The following is an 18,495-nucleotide window of genomic DNA, read 5'->3' as shown; positions in this document are numbered from 1 at the left end:
GTCCAGATTTTACTCATTTTATCCATTCTTGAGTCATGCCGAGCAAATCCAGGTTCTTATCGGCATCCTTCGACCGCGTTGAGTCACCTCAGCTCCGTCGGAGTCCCGGACAGGCAACGCGCGGGGGAGCGGCTTATCACTGGCAGATTAATCGTATTCGCTGACTGCAGTAGCGCCGTCCGTTCGCCATGCACAAGGAAATTAGCTCGCCATCTTCTCTCCATCTTTCTTTAAAAACCCAGGGCCCTTCTTCTTGCCATTCTCGACCCAGAGAACGCCAACCCTAAAAATCCTGTCCGAACGATGGTGCCTTCCATCGCCCCCGGAGAGGCGGCGGTTGTTCTCTTTGTCCTGATTTCGTTGGGGACCATTTCGCCGGCCAAGAGATTGATCAACGCGAGGTGGAGACACGCAAACCCCGACGACATTCGGTATGAGGATAAAGATGGAATTGCCACAAAAGAATCCACCACTCGATTGTCAAACCAACGCCCTTTTATCGTTATTTTTCTGCTGAGTCTGTGTGGACTGGGCCTGGCTTTTTCAAATTTGATCGTTGCGGCAATTAGAATTCATGAGACAAAGGGGTCCGCTTCACTGGGAATCTGGCTGCTGCCGCCAGCATGGGTGCGTCGACATTCCACCACTACCGGAGAGGTTGCATTAGGAATGGATTGCTGACACTCCATAGCTACTTTTGCTGGTGCAATTTGCAGACTCACTCACCCAGACACACCCAGTTGCGAAATTCGACAGCGTGATATGGAAACAGCCAACAATCCTTCTGATTGGGGTTATTGCCTTTTCCGTCCTCGCTGGCGAAATTGTCTCCGACGCGAGTAGAACTAGCGTCACCACTATCCTGACTGGAGTGCAGCTGCCTACCCTTCTGGCCCTGGTCGCGGGTATATGGTGCGTGGAACGGCGCCCGGCGGTCTTCGGCCATGACGGCAAGGAAATAGACCGAGAGATGACCGTCAGCCTCTGGACTCGTTTGAGATTCAAATGGGCTCCCGAGATCATGTCAGAAGGTGCCAAAGAAGCATTGGAATCTGAAGCTCTTCCGACTATGAATCATGCTATCCGTTCCAAGGAGGCCGCGACCGATTTTTGTGCCATGGCCTTGACAGACGCCCAACCTCTGTGGATCCGCATCTTTTGGCAGTTTCGGCTCCAGCTTCTGCGTCAATGGGCCGCGGTTCTCATCTCCAATTTTTTCGACGTCGGGCCGTCATTCGCAACTTTGCAACTTCTTCAATACATGGAGTCACGAGAGAATGCAGACGTACGTGATCCGACTGCTTGGAAATATGTCCTGATGATTGGGATCGCCACCTTGAGCTCCACCCTGGTGGACTCGCGTATTATGTGGTGGGAAAAAGGCTATATCGTCGTTGCCTTACGGTCGACTCTGACTTCGCTGGTGTATCGTAAGTTGTTGAGAAAGAAATTGAGTACCGACCCCCCGAAAGCTGAAGGAGGCGAGATTGAAGAGGTATTAGCGCCCTGAATCTTGTGTGTTTCCCTTACTGATGGCTCTTTACTCGCAGTCGGGCCAGGATGGCCCCTCCAAGTCCGAACAAGACATTATCAATATGTTCGCGGTCGACTGCAACCAAATCGCCATTTTTGCGTCCGAAAGCTCCCAGTGTGTGAACATTATCGGTAAAATGCTGGTAACAGTGGCGTTTTTGTGGCTTCTCATCGGATGGGAAAGCTTGTGCGCTGGCCTGCTAGGTATTGTGGTTCTTTTCCCCATCAACCAATACCTAGCGAAGCGCTATGGTAGGAAGCAGAAGGCCCTGATGGACATCCGGGATAAACGCACCACGATGACTACGGAAGCTCTGCATGGTATCCGACAAATCAAATTCTCCGCTGCCGAAGATGTGTGGTCAGACAAGCTCGAAACTGTACGTGAAGAGGAGTTGTCAGTTCTGTGGAGCAGCAGGCTCGATAACATTTACATGACGGTTGCCTCGGAATTTACGCCCATTTTCCTGACGGCTTTGTCTCTTACGACATATTCGTACATTCACGGAAGCTTGCTACCTTCTGTAGCGTTCACAGCGATCAGTCTATTCCTCCAGCTTGAGGGTATTGTTGGGCGGATCCCTTACTTGTTAGTATCTGTTATCACCGCCCAGGTGAGTGCCGACAGAATCGACAAGTTTTTACGCGCGCCAGAGCAAGAAGAAAACACACATCCGGGAGAGGTCATCTCGTTCCATAATGCATCCGTGACCTTCCCTTGCGATGCTCAGGATGCAGCAGCCGACCGTTTCGCATTGCGAAATCTCAACCTGGTATTTCCGAACAACGCTCTCAGTATTATCTCGGGCCCGACGGGATCGGGAAAGTCCTTACTGTTGGCGGCTATTTTGGGAGAGGTGGAGGTGCTGGGTGGCTACGTCCATGTCCCGCGAGATGTCTGTCCCCAGGAGCGCTTCGATAACAAGGCAACTGCGAGCAACTGGATCCTGCCAACGGCTATGGCCTTTGTTTCCCAAACTCCATGGATTGAGAATGCCACGATCAAGAACAATATCCTCTTTGGTTTACCCTTTGATCCGGTCAGATATGAGAAGGTGCTACAAGCATGTGCACTGACAACCGATCTGGCCTTGTTCGAGGATGGTGATGAGACTGAAGTCGGCGCTCAGGGAATCAGTCTCAGTGGCGGACAGAAATGGCGTTTGAGTCTGGCACGTGCCATCTATTCACGCGCTGGAATCCTCATCATGGACGATGTCTTTAGCGCTCTCGACGCTCATGTGGGCAAGCATGTCTATGAAAACGCAGTAATGGGCGAGCTCGCAGTGGGCAGAACTCGGATTGTCGCCACTCACCATGTGTCGCTTGCCTTGTCCGGAGCGAAATATGCTGTTAGTCTCTCCGCTGACGGAACTCTCAAACACGCAGGTTTTGTGGACCAGCTAGAGGCGGATGGCGAACTCGATTCTATCCAAGAACCAGAAAACAGGGAGATCTTGATTGAGGAAGAAGAGGAACTTACAGTGCCGGCTGCCTCTGCTCCTACTGCCCCCAAGCCCCCCCCGAAGAAGCTTATTGAGGCAGAGAAGAGAGCCACGGGTCGCGTCGAGATGTCAGTCTATTCCGGGTATCTTAAAGCGACCGGAGGATGGTCATTTTGGATAGTCCTTTCTTGTCTGTTCGCGTTGTTCCAGGGATTGATTTTGGCTCGGAATTACTGGATCAGGATCTGGGCAGATGCCTATGGCGAGGAGCAGGGGGTGACTCAGTATACATCATGCCCTCAACACAACAACCCGCAGATACAGTTGGCAGGCTATTCGACGCATACAGTCTGTATGGCCAGGTCAAGCAGTCTCCCGATCAACGTTCAGAACCGGAGTCTGTGGTTCTATCTGGGGTTGTACTGCGTCATTTCGACCTTGTCAGTGATAGTTGCCGTCAGCCGGGTATTCAACCTGTATTATGGAGCCGTCCGTGCATCACGGAGAATATTCAAAGATATGCTACACAGCGTATTCTATGCACCTCTTCGATGGTTCGACACAGTTCCCACGGGAAGAATTCTGAACCGTTTCACCGGAGACTTCGGCCTTTTGGACTCACAGCTCCCGCAGATGTTCTATTACTTTGCCATCACGCTCTGGGAATTGGTCGGTATATTGGCTGCAGCCATTCTCATCTCCCCGTTTATGGTCTTAGTTGCGATCTTGCTACTGGCATCTTGCGCCTACATAGCACGGAGCTACCTTGCTGCTGCGCGAAACATCAGGCGTATTGAATCCAACAGCAAGTCGCCGGTCATATCACACTTTGCTGCATCCTTGACTGGGCTTTCCACAATACGAGCATTTGCCAAAACGGAAGAATTCAATAAACGGATGTACGATCTCATCGACACTTACGCCGCCTGCACATGGTATGCTTGCTATCTAGGCAGCTGGCTCCATCTTCACGTAGGATTTGTGGCCGCTTTATTTCCAGCCACTGTGGCTGCCTTCGTGATAAACACCCCAGGTATCGATGCAAGCTTGGCTGGATTTGCCCTCTCCTTCGCACTGAGCTTCACTTTCTTGACTGCCTTCACTATCCAAATTTCGACAAGAGTTGAGCTGTTCATGAATGCAACAGAGCGCATCTTCGAGTATCGAGACTTGCGGATCGAGAACCCAGACGGCGCCAGCGTTAGGGCCAGCTGGCCCGAGACGGGTAGAATAGAGGTTGACGAGCTTGAAGTCGGTTACGCTCAAGGTTTACCATCGATCCTGAAGGGGTTGACCTTCACTGCGGAGCCGAACCAAAGAATTGGGGTCGTCGGCCGGACAGGTGCTGGTAAGTTGCCTGCAGCATCTCCTCTTCCTTATCCAACTAACAATGACAGGCAAATCTACTTTATCTCTTGCTCTTTTCCGTTTCTTGGACACCCGCAAGGGCAGTGTCGTCATCGACGGAGTCGACATTGCCAACATCCGACTTCATGATCTCCGTACCCGCTTAGCCATCATTCCCCAAGACCCTGTTCTATTCTCCGGTACCATCCGGTCCAACCTCGACCCCCTGAATCAATACAGCGACCAGGAAGTCCGAGAAGCTTTGGCGCGTGTCCACCTCATCCCCTCCGGAAGTAGCACACCACTATTGAAGGACGACCAGGGTAATCAGTCTGGTGCTAGTTCCACCATTGCTGCTTCCGAGCAGATCGGAAACACCAACATATTCCAGTCCTTATCCTCGCCTGTTGCTTCGGGCGGGTCGAACCTATCACAGGGGCAGAAGCAGCTGCTTTGTCTGGCGCGCGCTATTCTATCCCGCCCCAAGATCCTCATTCTCGATGAGGCTACCTCCGCGGTGGATATGGAGACTGATATTCTGATCCAGCGATCCATTCGGGAGGCATTCACGAACACCACGCTGCTGGTGATTGCTCACCGTCTCAGTACAGTGGCCGACTTTGACCGCATTCTGGTCATGAAGGATGGTGTTGCAGCAGAGTTTGGAAGCCCTGCAGAGTTGGTAGAAACAGAGGATGGCATCTTCCAGGATATGGTCAATAAAAGTGGGGAGACAGAGGAGTTGAGACGGATGATTTTGGGGTCATAAACCATGAGCATTAACGTTTAGATTGTTGATGCTTGCCGCTCCTTAGATCTTGTCGTGCATTTAGTAAGCTACCATTGAAGTTCTTGTTTGCATTAACAAAAAGAAAGATTTACAATTACAGTTTCAAGTTAATTGTCCTAGTAGATCCTGCTGTGAATTGTGTCACTAATCCGAATACATTACCCCAAAAATCATCGCATTTACATCTTAGTTGTAATTGGAGTCCACAAATGTAGCAATCAACACATCTTCACCCACGGCTTAGCTACTTGCACGTCTCCCCTCCACCCTAGGAACAAACTTCAAGTACAGCGACGGGAGCAGAGCACCCATGTACTCCTTTGTTCCTTCAACGAACTTATCCTCATCATACTGATCCCCTGGCAAAGATGTTGAATTCATGAACAGTCTTCGCGATAAGAATCTTCAACTCATTCGTAACCAGCTGCTTCCCGACGCACGAGTGCACGCTATAGCCAAAGGGAGTGAAGGCTCGACGATCGCGAACCAGCTCCGGCATCTCTCCAGTCCAGCGCTCTGGGATGAAGCGATCCCCCTTGGGGAACCACCGTGAGTCAGTCAACGTAACCCGAAAGGGTACTTTTACCTCGACGTTTCCAGGAACATACGTGTCCCCAAACTGAAGACCACCAGGGGGTGTCTTCACGGGTACCCCGACAGGAGCTGGATTGCCTAGTCTGAGACCCTCATTTAGGACTCCGTTGAGATATGGAAGCTTGCGGGTTGATTCGACTGTCAGTTCAGCGCCTGCGTTGTATGTGGTATCTAGTTCTGCTCTGAGCTTCGCTTGTACCACTGGGTTTGTGGCAAGATATCGCAGCGTTTGGTTCATTGTGACCATGCCGTGTCGGACCCTCCGAGCACTGCTACCTGGGCATTCGAGATGACTTCTTTGTGCGTACAATGTCTCCCTGCAGGGCCACCAGTGATGAAATGGTGGATGAAATCTTTCTGGGGCGCTACCTTCATCCGTCTTTCACTTATTATCTCTTCTATTTCCCTTTCGAATGCTTTCGCTTCTGGTGGGCTGGGCAAGCATGAAAGGATCTCGCCCACGTTCCGCAGACAGGCAATGACCTAGAAGTGCTTTAGACTTGAATAGACTCGAGAAGATGAAGAAAGCCATGCTGCTGACCCCAGCTACGCCTAGATACTTGTGAACAAAGTTTGAAAGGAAGGTATCTTCTTCACTATCCTGAATTTGACTATCCTTTGAGAAAAACACATCCATTATACTAGTCGATGTCAGTCATGAAGCAAATCATTTTTACTGTGGATTGCGCCTCACACATCAACCTGGAAACGCTCAGTTAGCTTGATAGTATTGACATCTCTTCCCTCACTATTCTTGAGTAACCGAAGAAACTTCTCCACATGATGTTGCAAGCGACCGTCGTAATTCACAAGCTCTTTGGCAGAAAGAGCTTTCTCCCTAGTACTGTCAGCACCGCGACCACCACTGACCGATGCATAAAGATTGATTACCATAAGCGTCTCCATTCGCCATGATGCGTATAATCTCGCTCCGAATTCAGGTTTCTCTCGCCCATGCTAGCGCGAAGCTCATAGAAATACCCTCGCGGATATTGGCCCTTATAGATTTCCTGGATAGCCTCGACATCTATAATTGACACTTCGTTCGGCCCGACACGAACAATGTCCGCATTGTACTCCTCATGAATTTCCTCCAGATAGGCGGCAGAGCGCCCTAAGCGACATTGATTGGCTACCCAGAGTCTAGATACTGCTGCACGCTTGGGTCCGGGTAGGGAGGCAAGCGGGGAGAAGTATAGCCGATGGATCACTGTCCATGACGTTGCTGTGGAGAGGAAGACGAGGTTGAGCCATGCGATACTGGGTGGTGGAGGGATGTCTGCTAAAATGCTAGCTCTCAGTGACCAGGCTACAGCTGCAAGGTTCACGAGAATGTAGGTGCTTAGTATCTTTATAGTGGAGACTTCTGGGATCGGAGACAAGAAGGTTTGTAGGGTTATAGCTGCTGCTGCTGTCGCTAGTTCTGCGGTTGCCATTGTGAGCTCAGTGAAGCGTGGTTTCTACGTGGTCTGTCAATCTTCCCTTAATCGACATGCAATATATAAGCCTGCTCAGAAGTGAAGGAATCCATCTTTCACCCCTTTCTAATATAGTGGATGGCGGAAGCTGGACGCATTAATGAGAACCCATGGCCTCCACAGTGTAACGTCCAGCTCATTGAGTGAAACAAACGAAAGGTAAAGGTCTGTTCTGATGACTAAATTTGTGCTATCATAACCGTTGTCCCTTGCTTTGCTTATTATCACGAGTCAAGCCAGTTCCTGAAATCTTGGTGATATAATTTCTCTACTCAGATTATTCTGGATTGGTCGTCGAGGCACAACAGAGTCAATTTCAGATTACTACAACATTTCTTAGCAGATGATAAAATCTATATGCGAAATATTTCCGATGTTGGTACGTTCTCATTGGCCTACCTTCTCACTAGCTCATCAACCGGGTTGCACAGATATATGCCTGATGCTCTATCAGGAAACTTTGAATAGCCCCCCTTGCGGTTCTAGGCTGAATGAGGAATATATATCCCGCGTATCAGACCCCGGTCTGAATTTCATACACCAAATTATACTTTATTCAAGATATGTACCTCGTTCAATCTGAAAGATTTTCATGTACTCCTGCCATTTACACACACTGATGGAATATCATGTAATAGTGACAACTCAGCATATGACGTCTTTCCAGTACTGAAACAAGCACCTGACCTAATCGAAGGTCAATCTTCGATTCCGTAAATTGATAAGCTTCACTATTGAGTTCAACCTCGAGAATCCTACAGGGTTAGCCCCTGATACTATTCTCCTTATCACGCATTAGATAATGGAGAAGATCAAAGATATCTCCGATCCTGACCGACATACCTTACTTAGGTGGCCAACATAAATCACACCATGTGCTCGCCTTTGCTCTCTTCAGTTCTGCTCTCTTGGGGGTTATCCTCTAATTTACAACATGAAGATCGACTTTTTCTCAGCTCTTTCTAGGCCAGAATACGAGTGCCTAGAATTTCATGATGAAATCAAACTCGGTAATCAACAAAGAAATGAAGTATTTGAATGTGTACGCAAATGTCTGTTTTTATTGCTTGAGGGAATAGAACATCAGCAACAGATCATACCAGCTGACGAACGTCTACGACATGACCTCGATAATTGGGTCCAAGAGCATCTGACACATTTGTTCCCAGAGAAGCTTCAAGCTCTGAAAGTTTTAGTTGACACTTCTGCGCAAGTCGGGGAATATTTCTACGCCCATTGCTCGCATGAGACAAAGCTAGTTATGGCCATAACTACTCTCATCCTGTTCGCAAGCGATGACGACACTCTCCTCAGTCCTGAAGAGCGCAACCGCTTATCCTCCTTTTCCTGTAATGACGGCTACAGTCCTCCGGATGCTAGCCCTTGGACAGCGGTCCTTACGCACGGGCTACAACTAGGTGCCGAATACTTCGGGTCCCAAGACCCCCTGGTCGGGAGCCTTTCAGCAAATGCTATCCGCGGGTTCACGGAGGCATGTACCATAGAATACCGCATGGAGCAGGGGGACTTGCCCCTCCATCTTACAACCCACGGAAAGCCACACCCAAGCTCCGAGTGGTGTGCGGCCGAAGCGTTCCCGGGGTACCTTCGTTCAATGAGTGGTATCTCGTTTCACTATATCCCGCCGATATTCAAGTATTCTCGCACCGAGGAGGTCCCTTCTCCTTACTGGTTGGGAGTTGCTCCCGTCGTGAGGAACTTCATTGATTACACAAACGACCTACTTTCTTACCCGAAGGAGGTCCTCGATGGTGAGATACGGAACTACCTTCTGCTAGCTACAAGGGCCGGGAGAGTAGCCGGCAGATCATCCAGGTTTGGCTCGAAATTATGGACTTTCCGAGACACCTTCTGCGAAACACTCGAAAATGTGCAGAATATTGTTTTCGCTTTGGATAGGGCTTTCACAAGTTACATGCCTGCCGATAACAATGCACCGGAGGATAATAACAAGACTCAAGATGATCCCAATGCGCAGCTGGCTGCAAAGTGCTGGTTCTCTTTCCGACAGAACTTCATCTCCTTTCATCTGGAGTCCAAGAGGTACGGATTAGATCGTCTTGCTTTCGAGAGGAATAACTACACTGTTGCAGAATTGTGTGCACCAAAGCACAGGCCCATTAATGTTGCTTGTGTAGGCGCGACGACCGCTGGCTTATTTCTAATTTCTGCGTTGGGCTATCGTTATTTCTGCAAGTAGAATGTGTCTTTATACGTCGAACCTTTGGATTTCGATTATTATAGATGAATAACAGAAGAACATAATTGATCTAGTAACTGATCACAGAAAGTAGCCTATAACCACACCCACAAAAGGGAGCCAAGTCCATACTGCACTCCTTGCCGCAGAACCGGTGTATTGCGCTGAGACAACCGTAGATGTACCAGAGGCATACACAGACGCAGTGTGACTTCCAGCAATACTTCCAAGGGTAGGGCGATTGAGCCCGAGACTAGGAGACGGGACACCCAAAGAATGAGATCCATTGCTCCAAGAACTAACATTAAGACTGCTGCTGACAACTGATCCGACACTAGAAACAGTCCAGGGCGAAACGTGAGGGGATGGTCCAGGACTACCGGCTGTGCCAAGGTGAGTGGAGTCACCATTGCTGGATGATGGTGAGGAAGATCCCTCTCCGGATGATCCTTGAGACTCGGCGCTGACCCCAATTTGGCCGTCTGCGTCGGCACCGGATCCAATGGTAGATGCACCCGACACCCCTTGCTGGGAACTGTGTGGTCCGAGTAATGCCGATCTTGCTTCGCTGGTAGGTGAAAATTGCGGTATTTCGCTGGCAGTGGGGGTCATGGTTGTGGTTATCGGAATGGTGGAGGTGGTAAAGTAAGTTTTCGTTCCCTTTGTATTCATGTACACCTCTGTTGTGTAGAGAACGGCTGTAATGGTTGACGCTGAGGATTCTCCTCCGGAAGGAGTAACTTGAGCACCTGAATTGTCTGCAGCAGTATCAACAGCTGCTGATGTGATGACACTGACTGATGCTACGGCGGTTTCTGTCGTGAAATACGTCGTTCGCTCTGTATCAGCACAGGTAGTGGAAGATGATAGACAGACTGTGGTTGGGTAGACACGGGTTGTGTAGACCGTCGATGTACTGAGTCTTTCACTGCTCGGTCCGATAGACCCTTCCCCGATAGCTGTCGCTTGGCCGGAGGCATGCGTACCCGTCTCCTCTGCAGCAACTGGGCAAATAGTTGTGTATGCAGCGATTGTTTCTGTCGTGTAGTAGGTGGTCTTCTCAGATGCTGCGCAGTGGGGACTTCGTTGTGGACACCCAGCCATGGTATGCACCTTGGTAGTGAAAACAGTGGATGTAGTGAGGGCCTGAGGCTGTTCAGTAGATACGCCTCCGTTGCTGGATGTCTGTGTCGGGATGGCATATGCATCACTTGTTTCTAGGGAAACAGGGCACATAGTAGTATACAGGGGAATGATCTCTGTTGTGTAGCTGGTTGTCTTGTCGGAGGCAGGACAGTTTGAGACCCATGGAGGGCAGGCGGTAATAGTGTACACCCTTGTGGTGAAGACAGTTGAAGTCGTCATCTTTGGTGCGGCAGGGGAGGTAACATCTGCTGGTTGTAGAGTGGAAGCCGTTTTGGTAGCCTTCAGAGGACAGATCGTAGTGACTGAGGTACGGGTCTCGGTTGTAAAAATGGTCGTAGTGCGCCGGGCTGACGGAGGGGTGCTTTGACTGGAAGCTGCGGGAATGTTGCTGATAGAGCTTTGAGAAATAAAAGAATTGGAAAGAAGCGGCAATGACGCAGATGATGAATGAGATGAATGAAACACTGGAGAAGTGGACGGTTGCACTGGTATAAGTGCGGAAGAGCTCTTCAAGGGGACGGAAACTGGGACTGTTGAGTCTACAGCAGAGGAGTCGAGAGAAGGAGAGCTCCTGAAGCTTGAGACCGGGGACGTTCGTATTAACGGGACCGATGAAGTAGACAATTTCGTTGTCACAGGAGACGGAGAGGCGCTTGAAAGAGTGGAAGGGGAAGCAGTTGATGCAGATGGCACGACTGGCGTAGATTTGTCTATAGGGTTTGATGAAGTCAATATGGCCGATGAGGACGCAAGTGTGGACGAAGATAGGATTGTCGAAGAGGTTGGTACAGTAGTAGAAGTCGTAACTGCACAAGGATTGTCATCTAGACGAAGGGCAATATAGTCGACAACATTGTTATCTGGGTCGCTGTAGTCGTACGGCACGTAGGAATAGTCGATAGCACCACTTTCCGAGTAACAGATTCCCAGAAACCAGAATGTTCCTATACAGTTCGAATAGGTAGAGCAGACCTCAATACAGCCCCAGATGTCGGCTTGTCTGGAGTTAGGGAGAAAGCCTGAATAGCTCCGCATGGTATCGCTGCAAAGCACTTGGTAGTATTCCTCATTGTATACATAGTATCCGTCGACGCAATCTGTGGTGGTAGGAAGAGCTGAAACAGTGCATGCCGAAGCCGTTGATGTTGACACACTCGAGATATATGTTGATGTGGCAACACTGGATGTAGGGCTAGTGGAAGCGACAGAAGCACTCGTCGACAATGTAATTGTCGATGTGTAAGTTGTTGTATATTCCATCACCGTTGTCTCGGTTGAAAGCTGGGTAGAAGCGCCTGTTACGGTGACGACGCAAGGGTTGGTTGAAAAACGTTCAATTGCGGCCCAATGAGACGAAGTCACTTCCACTGTGGACGTGATGTCTGTGAGCAGCACACACTCATCATTATCATCCCAATTGAGACCTTGGCAGCTCGAATAGATGCCACAAAACACGAAGCATTCATAAGGGCTGGTTGCTCCATGAATGGTCATAAATGGTGCTCCTTCCAAAGATGAATCTGAGCACCATTCTTGCCAGTAGGAGCCTTTCGCCGACCATATCGAATTGCTACATGACTCTGGAGCAACACTACCAGGAGTACATGTGGTCTCAACGGTCGTCACTGGGAGAACCCCTGTAATAGTGCTGGTCACCGTATCGGAGTAAGTAGACGTTACAGTAACAACCGAAGTGGGTGCGACTGTTACCACCGGGATTGTGGCTGCGAATCCTTGGATTGCTAGTGCTCCCATGTATGGTAGCCATTTTGTTGTCAACAATTGCCCCATGATAGAGGTCTTTATAAATGAGCGACTGAATCAAAGTGATCAAATGAATGACGGGTAGAAATCGACGCAGCTCCTACTGCTGACCCATTGGAAAGACTGGAACAAAGACGTGAGCTGATGGACGAACTAAAGCAGGAGGATTAGCCAGGTTTTTGAACCTCGAAAACGTAGATATACCTGCTGGCGCTCTGCGCCACCGGGGCTTTCTAGCCGAGAAGTACTGGTTATCATTGGTAGGCTTTTCAGATACTATCTACTAGCGCTTGCTAGCCGCGGGTTCGCCCGGGAAATTATAGGCGATAACGAGGGCTGAGGCTGACCCGCATCACCAGAGCAGTGGATCCATCCTCTGGTCTGATAAAGGGAGGTCAGAAGAGCCGACGACTAGAGCCACACGATTGGATAACTTCAATGCATGTCCAGCTGCCCATTCAAGTCTTTTACAGAGGCTCGTATATCCATCTTCTAGGTCCACCCCCTATTCAAAGTCTGGAGCGCACCCTCTTTGTTCTAGTTGTCTTCTGATGGATCTTGGAATTTTCGAACTTGCTTTTCTTTACCGGAAGTATCTATGCTCAAGCCTCTCCATCACGATGGTCTCGGGACTGAATTTTGGGCTCTGAGATTGTGCGTGTTCGGTAGCGACCCGACGTCTTCTCCATCACAGCCACCCGTGGCAACGGACTAATTCACATGGTCAGATATCCATGGGGTTGACTTGTTTTGATTCCTTGAGAGAGTTTCTCTCCTAGAAAACCGCCTCAGTTCTTGATAGGCAGGCTGTAGTTGAGCTGGTCTAGACTTGCGCTGCGAGCATTTCAATATTTTCAATAGACAACCCGCCGTCACGGCCTCAGATGCTTCTCTGAATATCATTTCTTTCGTTGGCTGGAGGTGACAGGCGTATTTGTCGCACACAACACTTCTGAGAAAGGCGTCTGTGTCTTAAAGCAATGGAAGTCTGGGACAAGTGCTCTTTGACGTTCGTATCCCTTGCCTCTGTCCCACATAGTCATCAATAGCACGATATGGTATCACATCCTCATCCTTGTTTGGGGCCTCTTTTATTGCAGAAAGTGTCGTCTAGCGACACTACACTCGGGGAAAAAAGAGAAAAGAGAAGTGAAACATCACTTGACATACTCGCGCGGATTGGCGTGCACAACACGCGAGTTGTGATTTTCGTAGAATGGGATCTCCGCACCATATCCAGTAACCCGATGCAGTTCCACTATCTGCACAGCCACGGATCTATTCTCTTGGGGCCATCGGATAAGGTGCCAATTTCCCCTGTGCCTTCGGAGCACATATACGGGAAGAACGGTCTGGTCCTTGTGCGCCGTGTCGTAGTTGTAGTTGTCGCGATTGACATCGACGTTGACGAAAATCCGATTACCCCACACTTGGATAGCGAGAAACAAGATACGGTTGTCCTGTTTCCAGTCGAGAAAAACTTCACCGACAATTCTGTAAGCGGTGGTCCGGCAGTCCTCCGATCCTTCTGATTTCATTCGGATGATGATGCGTTTTGCATTGTCTTTGAGTATCTCATCGCGGATATTCGGAAGATTGGACGTGGTCCTTACGCTAAGACGACGTAACAATAAATGATTCTGGAAACAAAATGCAGGTGAAAGTGAGAAGAATAACGTAGAAGAAATGCAGATGAAAGCAAACCGCTTATTTATACCTCAGGCATCCAAATGTTAATGGCGGTGACAGAACCCTTGCATTGCTACAACCTGGGCGATCTAATGCACCATCTTCCTACTGGCGTCTGCGCGTCGCGTGCATGAATATACATTCTCCATAATCCCAAATGTAGATTTCAAGAATCGTTTTCAAGGATCGATCGTGAGAATTATTTAATACAGGGCCTTGCACTCAAAATTGGCCGCATCATCAATGTCTCCTGAACCGACATACTGAGCCAGCTTGGGATACGCGCATATCGGCCGTTGTTTGTCGATAGTGTTCGAAGTATACTCAACACTACTATTGAAGCGAGATCCGATAATGTAGTCGGGCGCAGTACCATTCTCAACCCAGTTAATCAAAGCCAGGAAGATATCGTGCTTAGCATCTTGGTAACCGGGGACACTGTAAAGTGACGGGCTCAGCGTGCTCGCCTGCGTCGGTCCGGCGATATACCACGGTGCACCCATTGTGGATGGTGTGTGGTAGCAATGTCTGGAGTTGTTAGCTTGTGATCCCATGTTGGTCCTGTGTAAACTTACTCCATGCCAGGTATAGCGAAGAAGCGATAGAAGTCATCGATATCAATACCCTGTGGCGCTAGCGTGGCAGCCATGTGGTCGCGGTAATAGAGGCCGATACCGGGGGGTACAATGGCGTCGGAATGACCATGGTAGTGGATGAGCTTCCCTCCGTGGTGGTAGAACTCGGCCAGGTCATAGTTGTCAGCGGATGAATCGCCCGGGTCGGTCTGATCGGCGTATTGCACCACGCTATAATCGAAGTCTTGTACAGTGAAGTTCGCAAGGCCGAGGATATGTTGAGGATACCACAGCTGCGAGTCTTCGTTGCCGGCACTGCCGTTGCCGATAACGCCGCTCTCATTCCACATTGCTTCGCTTCCGTATAGCGGATGTGTGTACACGAAAGTCTGATTGGTTTCCACCCAGTCGTTGTAGATCTTATGTAGTGTCTCTATCTGAGGTCCGGTCAAGCAACTGGTATTCTTGGCCTCAGTACAGAGTAATGGCAGGTAGTCAAAATGACATCCCAGTGGATCGGAAATGATGTTGTCGACCAGTCCGTCCTGAGGGTCGCACTGACGGATTGCCTCTGCTCCGATGACGGCAAACATCTCCATCGGGATTGTATGAGCTGATCCCTGAGGTGCCTGATAGGTCGTCTGCTTGAGATTGTACAGCTGTTGGTGGGTTGTCCACCATGCCGGGCAGGCAGCAATCACTCCGTCATAGTCCCGTGGAAACTTCTGTGTCTCTTTCATGGCCTGCCGCCCACCGGTGGAGCAGCCGGCGAAGTAGCTATATTTGGGCTTTTGGCCATAAAAACTCTCGACGAGGAACTTGCCCAGTACACTAGTGAGGTGGTTGGCACGCCAGGCCCAGTCGTTGATCGACTCTGGGTTCTTCCACCAGACTCCATCCATGTCGGAGCCCGTGTGACCCGTGTCAGTGGCTACAGAGGCGAAGCCATAACGCAGTCCAACGGCCTGGTGATGAAGATTAGTCTTTAACTCAATTGGAACTAAAGTAAGATCTGATACATACCATATCAACCCAATTGATATCTTCACCTTCCTGCGCAGCATGGCTATATACTTTTAGTCAATGCAGGGTGTCCTCTGGGAAGGATTAGAGTCGCTTACAAGAACCTTTCATTCCAAGTATCAGGCAGGAAGACGCCAAAGCTGAAGTGGGTGTCGACATTCGTCGTCGCATTGACCTGAATTGCACACGCTGCTGGCAATTGAGTGGGATTGGTGGCGGAGCTGATGTTGGGATTCACAAAAGTGGAATTCTCTGCATAGTAACGGGCGTAAACTACACGCGCGGCGGTACCATTGGCATCCAAGAAAGCTTGAAAAGTCTCAATGGAACAGTCATTACTACCCAAGGCGACTGAGAAGAATGTGAATAATGAAGTGACAAGATGCAGGAACCGGAGTGTCATAGCCATTACTCATGCAATAACCAAGCTTTCAGATGATCTGATGGTTGGGGATTATCACCATTTGTCGAACAATTTATATATCCAGTTCTCCTCGCTGTGGCGATACTTTATTCCTCATTGTTGTTGTTCCGACTAATATATCGGCCCATCCCCGAATTGCGGGGATACGCGGGGGAAACTCTGCAGGACGGAAACGAATGCTTGATCCTGTTGGATGTTTGCCCGCAAAATGAGGGCCTCTGCGGCCGCCAACTTGCGGAGTCTTTCCCTCATTGGGGTTCACAGATCAAATGTGCGGGCGTGGACAAGATATAAGGCAACAATTGGGACGGAAAAGCAACAGGTGCCAGACATCTTAGCCCACAACAATCACTGCAGAATGAGGCATTCCCCGCTCAAGATGGCTGCCATGGCGTCACTGCTACTGCTGGTTCTCCCGGCTGTGGCTAAAGCTTCATCCGCTCCCACAACCCTCTTGTTTGAGAATGACGGAAACTGGACTGCTCATGCAGAGCGACCAAGTGCTCTTCTAGTGCATACACCTGCCCGGCGGGGTCAGGCAGAAGCAATCTGTGCCAAATATGAGGAGCAATTGCTACGATGCGATGACGTGCACCATTTCCGCCAGTCCTTCCAGTACCGGCAGTATCTGGGTACTCTAACTGAGGAGACGCTGCTCTGGACTGCTTGCAGAACACCAGTCACACTGTCTGGTACCTCACCCGCCGCAAATTTGTCTTCGGATGGAGAGTGGCCTTTTGTCTGCACAAACTCGGCCCCACTGGTTGACCGTGTCGACACCGATTACTCCCCCTTCCCTCGGGTCAATGCGACGGCAGGAAACATCACCTTCGAGGGTCTCCGTGATCATTTGACATTTAGATTTGCCGGTATTCCGTTTGCGCAGCCGCCAATTGGCACACGCCGTTTCAAGTATGCCGAAGCCTGGGATGCGACCAATGTGACTTACGTCAATGCAACACAATACAGCCCAGCCTGTCTGCAATTTGGGTACTTTGATGGAAATAGCTATGGCTTGAACCCTTGGGGTAATGACGAAGACTGTCTGTACTTAAATGTATATACCCCCTTTCTTCCGGGCGATGCGGACGTGCCCGAGGATCAGCTGAAGCCTGTTCTCTTCTGGATCCACGGCGGCGGCTTCTCCCAGGGCATCGGCTCAGACCTAACCTTCGATGGAGGAAGTCTAACTTCACGCTCTGATGTGGTCATTGTCACGTCGAACTACCGACTGAATATATTCGGGTACTTATCACTCGATGATGGGACCATCCCTGGAAACTACTGGATGTCTGATAATATCGCTGCTCTCCAATGGGTGCAAAAATATATACGCGGGTTCGGGGGAAATCCAAAGAATGTCACCATTTTCGGACAGTCAGCTGGTGGTGCCAACTGCATCGTGCTCGTCGCTTCTCCACAGGCTGCTGGTCTTTTTCAGGGTAGTATACAACAGTCGGCAGGCAACGGTCGCTTTAGCACACAGAGCGCAATAGCTGAGCTAGCTGAGCCATACCTCAGCCCGTACTGCAACGACACCGGAGCTGCCCGCCTAGCCTGTCTGCAGCGACTGCCTGCTTCAGTGCTCCTCAACGCCAGTGCCGACATATTCTTCACTCCAGTCATCGACAATGTGTACCTACCAGATGCACCTATGGCACTGATCGCCCAAGGAAGCTCTTACATCAATTCCGTACGAATGATGTCCACCCTGATGCCCGAGGAGACTCAATCGCTAACCACCACCACGCTGACGCCTAATATGACCGACTTTCAAACCGCACTTGACCTGCTCATCCCAGGAGGCTGGATCAATGAAAAACAGGCTGACCACATCATCCCCTCAGGCCTGTGGCTGATTAGCAACGAGACCTTCCACAACGGGTCGACTTCCTACTCCAGCGTATACAATGCTAGCATAAAGATATCCACCGAAAACAACCAAGAATGTCCGAATGGCGCGTACGCCATGGTAGGTGCCGCCACGGTCGCTTTCCCCAGCATGCACGTCGCTTATCATCAGCGCGGATACGCTCTCTCCTATTACGATTTTTACGACCTGTGTACGTTCCCTGTTGGAAAGCCGAACACACCTTATTATCGGTGCCACTCTAGTGATTTGTATGAGGTATTCGGGACTTACTACATTTTTGATCAGCCGATCCGGGTTCCAGAGGATATTTACTACACCAATGCGGTGCAGGACATGTGGGGTTCGTTTGCGCGAACGGGTGACCCCAATGTTGACAAGGGCTATCTGGTAGCGCGGGGGTACAACACCACCATAGAGTTCTTTGCAGGCTGGCATTGGCCGGAGTTTACAGCGTCGAATATGGTCCTGGCTGATTTACAGTATCCGCAGCCGGGGTACACGGATGTACCGGATCTGAAGCATTGCAGGTATTTAGCTAGTGTGCAGTATTGAGCCAGCGGGAAGTCACATATCCATACTATATGCAATATGGA

The 18,495-nt window shown here is 49.9% G+C and overlaps 6 protein-coding genes across 6 annotated transcripts; 3 read left to right on the top strand and 3 right to left on the bottom strand.

The window, feature by feature from the left end:
• Positions 1-303: 303 nt before the first annotated feature.
• Positions 304-5,094, top strand: AtWU_02323 (ABC bile acid transporter; the record flags this gene model as incomplete). Its single annotated transcript, XM_035497437.1, has 4 exons — positions 304-627; positions 692-1,495; positions 1,551-4,326; positions 4,376-5,094. 4 exons carry the CDS (start codon positions 304-306, stop codon positions 5,092-5,094), a joined length of 4,623 nt encoding a protein of 1,540 aa, XP_035353330.1.
• Positions 5,095-5,461: 367 nt separating this feature from the next.
• Positions 5,462-7,145, bottom strand: AtWU_02322 (cytochrome P450; the record flags this gene model as incomplete). Its single annotated transcript, XM_035497436.1, has 5 exons — positions 5,462-5,910; positions 6,018-6,192; positions 6,251-6,350; positions 6,404-6,547; positions 6,601-7,145. The coding sequence occupies 5 exons, from the start codon at positions 7,143-7,145 to the stop codon at positions 5,462-5,464; spliced, it is 1,413 nt and encodes a 470-aa protein (XP_035353329.1).
• A 976-nt stretch (positions 7,146-8,121) lies between these two features.
• On the top strand, positions 8,122-9,332 carry AtWU_02321 (uncharacterized protein; the record flags this gene model as incomplete). Its single annotated transcript, XM_035497435.1, has 3 exons — positions 8,122-8,197; positions 8,267-9,251; positions 9,302-9,332. The coding sequence occupies 3 exons, from the start codon at positions 8,122-8,124 to the stop codon at positions 9,330-9,332; spliced, it is 1,092 nt and encodes a 363-aa protein (XP_035353328.1).
• A 157-nt stretch (positions 9,333-9,489) lies between these two features.
• Positions 9,490-12,345, bottom strand: AtWU_02320 (fumarylacetoacetate (FAA) hydrolase family protein; the record flags this gene model as incomplete). Its single annotated transcript, XM_035497434.1, has 3 exons — positions 9,490-10,593; positions 10,655-11,360; positions 11,435-12,345. 3 exons carry the CDS (start codon positions 12,343-12,345, stop codon positions 9,490-9,492), a joined length of 2,721 nt encoding a protein of 906 aa, XP_035353327.1.
• Positions 12,346-13,475: 1,130 nt separating this feature from the next.
• Positions 13,476-16,014, bottom strand: AtWU_02319 (tannase and feruloyl esterase; the record flags this gene model as incomplete). Its single annotated transcript, XM_035497433.1, has 5 exons — positions 13,476-13,932; positions 14,272-14,535; positions 14,583-15,547; positions 15,606-15,648; positions 15,704-16,014. The coding sequence occupies 5 exons, from the start codon at positions 16,012-16,014 to the stop codon at positions 13,476-13,478; spliced, it is 2,040 nt and encodes a 679-aa protein (XP_035353326.1).
• Positions 16,015-16,408: 394 nt separating this feature from the next.
• AtWU_02318 (carboxylesterase) lies at positions 16,409-18,454 on the top strand (the record flags this gene model as incomplete). Its single annotated transcript, XM_035497432.1, has 1 exon — positions 16,409-18,454. The coding sequence occupies one exon, from the start codon at positions 16,409-16,411 to the stop codon at positions 18,452-18,454; it is 2,046 nt and encodes a 681-aa protein (XP_035353325.1).
• Positions 18,455-18,495: the final 41 nt, after the last annotated feature.

Source organism: Aspergillus tubingensis, assembly GCF_013340325.1.
Source record: "Aspergillus tubingensis WU-2223L DNA, scaffold_3, whole genome shotgun sequence".
Classification (NCBI taxonomy): domain Eukaryota; kingdom Fungi; phylum Ascomycota; class Eurotiomycetes; order Eurotiales; family Aspergillaceae; genus Aspergillus; species Aspergillus tubingensis.
This window is presented reverse-complemented; position numbering and strand designations above follow the sequence as displayed.